At 43.4% G+C, this 6,342-nt stretch overlaps 1 protein-coding gene across 1 annotated transcript in view; it reads right to left on the reverse strand.

The window, feature by feature from the left end:
• The window catches only part of ACSBG2 (acyl-CoA synthetase bubblegum family member 2), a 38,687-nt gene extending 33,104 nt beyond the window's left edge, over positions 1-5,583 (reverse strand). The window contains exons 1-2 of the mRNA XM_008575835.1: positions 5,556-5,583; positions 2,150-2,379 (exon numbers count right to left, since the gene is read on the reverse strand). Coding sequence (XP_008574057.1) covers positions 2,150-2,379; positions 5,556-5,562 — 237 coding nt within the window. The 5' untranslated portion in view covers positions 5,563-5,583. The remainder of the gene's footprint in view (positions 1-2,149; positions 2,380-5,555) is intronic.
• Between the last annotated feature and the right edge of the window lie 759 nt (positions 5,584-6,342).

Consider the following 6,342-nt stretch of genomic DNA (forward strand, 5'->3'; position numbering starts at 1 on the left):
GACACCGAGGGTTGCGATCCCATTACCGGTCATGAAAAAAGACAAAAAGGAAAAAAAAAAGATACTGGTGGGGACTGCAGTCTCTTCTAAGCTTGGGATCCTCTTCTACACTCATGGATTGTTTGCAGAATTAATTTCTTTGTGGTTGAATGACTGAGGTCCCCTTTTTCTTGCTAACTCTCATCTGGGGACTGTCTTCAACTCCTAGCATCTTCCTGCAGTTCTCTGCCACAAGTTTCTCTCCTCTTGGCAGTTTTCTTCAAGACCAGGAGGAGAATCTCTTTTAATGGTTTGCCTGATTAAGTCAGACCCACCCAGAACATTTGTCCTTTTGACTAATTCAAAGTCAACTGATTAAGGACCTTAATTACATCTGCAAGCTCTGTTTACAATAGCCAAGATATGGAACCAACCTAAATGTCCATTGACAGGCGACTGGATGAGGAAAATGTGGTATATATACATAATAGAATACTACTCAGCCATAAAAAAGGATTAAATTCTACCATTTGCAACAACATGGATGAGCTTGGAGAAAATTATGTTAAGTGAAATAAGCCAGGCACAGAAAGAGACATACCACATGTCCTCACTCATAAGTGGGAGCTAAGAAAGGAAGAAAGAAAGAGGAAAAAACAACAATCACAATAATACATTGAACTTTCAGAAGAAGAGAATGGAACTGTGGTTACTAGAGGTGGGAAAGGGGGAGAAATTGGTTAATGGACATTAAAAATGATTACGTTTTTCAGTGATGAGTATACTAATTATCCTGATTTGATCATCACATGTTGTACACACAAAAATATCAATGTCAGCCCTGTACCCCACAAATATGTATAATCAATGATGTTTCAATTTTAAAAAGAAAGAAAAAAATTACATTTGCAAAATCCTTTTACCTTTGCCATCACAGGAGGAAAATTCCAACATGTTCAAGTCCTGCCCATACTCCAGGGGGAGAGATTATACATACAGTGTAAAACTCCCAGGGGTTGGGAATCTTTGGGATCTTCTTAGAATTCAGCCTAAAATGCCTATCAAATTGGCTATTAACATTTTCAATACTACAACATTGGCAAGACGATAAGTAAACAAACTCATACATTGTGAGTAGGATATAAAGACGGCTTTGTAAGAATTTGTTGTACAAAGACTCACTGTGGCACTGTTTGTGGTAGCAAAAGGCTAGAAACAACTTAAATGCCCATCAGTAGGGGCTGGTGAAGTCAGTTCTGTTACATAAGTCATGTGTCGCTTACCATCGGGGATACGGTCAGAGAAAAGCATCATTAGGTGATTTCGTCACTGTGTGAGCATCACAGAGTATATTTACACAGACCTTGATGGTATAGCCTACTACACACTTAGACTATATAGGATAGCCATCATAGTCTTATGGGACCACCCACATGCAGTCCACCATTGACCAAAATGTCATTTCGCAGTGCGTGATGTACATAATCCCCTACCATGTTGTATCAGGGTTGGTCTGTGTAACCAATGGAAGAAGTGATTCGATGGCATTTCTGAGTTTAGGTTATAGATGATACTGTGGCTCCCATCTTGTTCATTCTTTCTTTTGGATCGTTCATTCAGGGGAAACTGGCTACCACATTGTGAGGACAGTCAAGAAATCCTATGGAGAAGGCTGCAGAGCAAGGAACTGAGGCCCCCTGCCAACAGCCAACCATATAAGTAAGCTTGGAAGTGGACCCTCCAGCCCCAGTTAAGCCTTCAGATGAGGCTACCTCGGCCCACAGATTGACTGAAACCTGAGGAAAGACCCTGAGCCAGAACCACACAGTTAAGCTGCTCCTGGATTCCTGACCCACCGAAATTGTGACATAATAAATATTTATCATTTTAAGGCACTATGTTTGGGGATAATTTGTTATGCAGCAGTAACTAACTAATACATAGAGATAGAAAAGAGATACACAGACATACAAAAAAGTAGAAATGGTGGCAGCCTCCACAGAGGGGATCTAGGTCGCTGAGGATTAAGGATTAAAAGGAAAATTTTCACCAATTAACCTTTGTATCTTCTGGTGCCTTGTGTATTTTGTACCATGTGTATGTATGTGTGCTACCTATTCTGAATGGATGATTGGATACATAAAAATAAATGGATGAATGATGCATTTACCTTGATCAAAGCTCTTGCAGCCTTCCGACAAGCCTCATAGTATTGACTGAAATTCAGAATTTCCCATGTTTTGCCATTCTTTGATGCAAGGGCTGGATAAGGCCCAAATCGCTTGACTGACTCTTGAAAAACTTCAGGGATGGTCATCGGGGCATCACAGCCTGGTCCGTGTTTTGACAGCCTCAGAAGGACTTCTCCATTTCGATGGATGGTCCACAGCTTGGGAGCAACTGCAAACAGTCACCAGGGTTGAGTGGCAAATGTTTTTATATATTCAGTAACTTTGGGAGTGGGAATGGTGGCCTTTTTAGACCTAAGGTGCTAAACGTCGAATTAGTCCCACTCTTCAGGTAAAGTTACATGGTCAATGCTGGTCTAAGCATTTTTTTCATCATTTATTTATCTTTCATTATCCCTCTCAACAATTTATTGTAAAGCTTTTCAAGCATATGAGAAAGTTGGAAAAATTGTATAGCAAACCCCCTCTTACCACCTAGATTCTACAACTGCCAGCATTTTGCTATACAGTCATGCATCACTTAATGACAGGGATACATCCTGAGAAATGCATTGTTAGTTGATTTTGCTATTGTGTAAACATTTTGTGGAGTGTACTTACACAGACCTAGATAGTATAGCCTACTACACACCTCCAGCTCCATTATAATCTTACAGGACCATCCTTGTGTAAGGGGTCGTCGTTGACAGAAACATCGTGACTGTATTTTCTATCCAGCCCTCCTTCTACTTATCCATCTCTGGCTCCACTTTTTTTGTGTGTGATGCATTTCAAGTAAGCTGCAGCCATCCATTCATTTCACCCTTAAACACCTTCATGTATGAGTCATTAACTAGCGTTCCCTAGTATTGATGGGGATTTTTTTTAAAGGTAAAATTTACATTCGGTGCACTACTGCATGTAAATGTGATTGGCTTTGGCCAGTTAAACATATGAAGTGACCGATGTGTGTTACTCCCCAGTAGTAGATTTAAGAGCCAGTGGGTGATTCGCCATGCTCCATTCTCCTGCTACAAACATGGCAAAAGCACATGTCAAGAAGGACCCTCCAGCCCAATACACAACATGAGCAAGAAACAAGCTTGTGTTGTATCAAGCCATTGAGGTTTGGGGGTTGTATGTCGCCCAGCATCACCCAGACCAGCTGAATGGAACTAGCCAAGGGAGCAGCTCAAAGCCAGTCCTGTGACTCTATATCCATCACTTCCTTTGAGGGTGAGAAAGGGTTGATGCCCATAAAGAAGAGAAGAGGGTTTCCTCTGGAGAGAGTTGTTGGTTTGCTGTGTGTTGCTCCTCCTGCTCCCCAGCTATGGGCCAAGTGACAGAAGATTCTAGAGACCCTCTTGGGAACTGGGTGTGTGATCTTGAGTTTGTCCAACTGAATCTGGTCTACTGGAGAAGGGGTGGCTGAAAATGGCAGCATAGACAGCTGCGTTGGGAGAAGTTGCATGTCTACCTACTATGGGACACAATTTTCTCCCCTTGACTGGACATGGACCTCATGGGTGAGCTCTTAAAGGCTGTTGGCTGGAGGCCAGGAGAAAGACTGAAGACGTGTACTGAGATGGCCATGAATGCACACTGGAGAAAGAGGCCTGGCCGATGTATTAGATTCCTGCAGCTGCTGTAACACAGGGCCACAGAGTGGGTGGCTGAAGCAATGGAAATTCATTCTCTCTCAGTTCTGGAGACCAAATGTCTGAATCAAGGTGTTGGCAGGGTTGGTTCCTTCTGAGGCCATGAGGGAGAATCTGTTCCAGGCCTCTCCCCCAGCTTCTGGTGGTTTCTGGCAATCCTTGGCGTTCCTTGGTTTAGAGAAGCATTGCCTGGATCTCTGTCTCCATCATCACATGGCATTCTCCCTGCACACGTCTGCCTCTGTGTCCAGATTTTTCTTTTTTATGAGGACACCAGTTATATTGGCTTAGGACCCATCCTAATAACCTCATGTCAACTAATCACATCTGCAACGACCCAATTTCCAAATAAGGTCATATTCTGAGGTCCTAGGGGTGAGGACTTCCACATATGAATCTGGGGGCAGGGACACAATTCAACCCTTGACAACCTACGTCAAGGGAAGGCTAGTTCACAGGGGTCACCCCCATTCTTCCCCGAGGAGAGTCAGCACTGGCAGTCGGCCACCAGCTCATAACAAAACTACCTCGGGTGGGGATGGGGTGAAGCCAGAAGAACATCTAGGAACCCAAGAGCTGCTCATCCTGCCTCCCCACCCCCTCGGGGCTTCCAGCCCGAAGCATGGGGGAGGGGAGAAACTTTAACTTGGACAAAAATGTGGAGGGTCTTACCTGCATATTGGTGGGATATTTTAATGACTATAGCGGGTTGAATAGTGTCTCCCCGCCACAAAAAGATTCATGTTCGCCCCGAATTTCAGAATGTGACCTTATTTGGAAATAGGGTCTTTGCAGGAGGATTTAGTTAAGGATCTTGAGGTGAGATCATCCTGGATTTAGGGTGGTCCCTAAATCCAATGACCAGTGTTCCTTAGAAGAAAAAGAGAGAACACAGAAAAGCAGAGAAGACAACCATGTGGTGACAGAAGCAGGGACTGGAGTGATGACCCTATAAGCCAAGGAAAGCCAGGGATTACCAGCAGCCACCAGAAGCTGGGAGAGAAGCCTGAGACAGATTCTCCCTCAGAGACTCCAGAAGGAACCAACCCTGCCGATGCCTTGATCTCAGACTTCAGAACTGTGAGACAATACATTCCTGTTGTTTCAACCACCCAGTCTGTGGCACTTTGTTACGGCAGCCCCAGGAAACAAACACAATGACCAACATGAGTTTCTGAACATTATTACCACCTGAGAGTGACTTTACAAGTTAATGTTCTCACCAACACTTTTATCTACTTTGAAAAGTGCAGGTGTGAAGGAGAACAAATCTGCTTTACAATCTCATGATTCTCCTTGAGTTTAGTTGTGGCTGTAAAATGATTATGGTATAAAGATCATTATTATGATCATAACTGTGCCGTGAATACGTACATGAATAGTTCCTGGGTGCTTTATCCACACGGGCTCACCACCCTGACATGGAGATGCTATTATCAATGCTCCCATGGTGAGGATATACAAACGATGCTTTCAAAGAGCAAGGGACTTGCCCAGTGTCACACCACAAGTAGAGCTAGTCTGAATTAAGTGGCCCAGCTCCACAATGTCAACCACTGGCTCGTGCTACTTCCTCCCCCATCAGGAGTAAAAAATAGGCTCCAACAGGGTCAGGCACTCTCAGGCAAGACCAGAGGCTCCAGCAAAGAATGGCTGGGTCCTTACACTCTAGGTCCGGATTCCTTTACAAAGAGCCTTTGTGGAATCAAAGAGCCTCTCTCTCTCCCATATGCTCTCTAAGGCACCATACCTTGCATTTCATGCACGTCTACTTCAAGATCCTTAGTGTCCTCTTCTTGAGTCATTGTGGTTTCAGCCCTTCCAGGCCTGCAGGAATCCTTCTTTACAGTACTGCAAGGCAAAAAGTGGGGAACTTAGGAAGACTAGCAAAGGGGCTGCGCGTCCAAGGCCAACTCCCATCGACTAGTCATGTCTGCCTAGAATCCTGGGATCACTGAGTCATGCCTGTTCTGGGCTAGAAGGGGAAAAGAGAGTTCTGTATGCCAGATAATAGAGCGTTTGCAAAATCTAGAGGGTACTTAATCTGTGAGTTTCCAGAAGAGTCTCTTAAATGGTTAGAATATAAGGGTTAGGTCTACATATAACCCTGTGGATGAGAAAACGTTTAAGTCTGTCTCCCAAGGGAAAGGAACTCCAACAAGACCAAACATTTATCTGTTCTAGTTGGCTTGCCTTAAAGACAGCATAACATGAAAAATCAAAGGGCATAAAGAAAAATCAGGCTAAATCTTGCTACATAAAGAAATGTGAAATTTTCTACATAGCAAAGAATAGCATAAACATAATCAAAAGATCAACAACAAATAGGGAAAAAATATGAGCAACACATCTGATAGAGAAAGGCTTGAGTTCCTTAATATGTAAAGAGCTCTGTTGAATCAATAGGGAAAAGACCAAAACCCAATGAGAAAGTGGGCAAAGGACATGAATAGATAATTCTCCAAAAACTAAATGACTTTTTTTTTCCTTTTTGTCTTTTTTACTGACCGGTAACGGGATTGCAACCCTCGGTGTTG

This window comes from Galeopterus variegatus, unplaced genomic scaffold, assembly GCF_000696425.1.
Source record: "Galeopterus variegatus unplaced genomic scaffold, G_variegatus-3.0.2 Scaffold1244, whole genome shotgun sequence".
Classification (NCBI taxonomy): domain Eukaryota; kingdom Metazoa; phylum Chordata; class Mammalia; order Dermoptera; family Cynocephalidae; genus Galeopterus; species Galeopterus variegatus.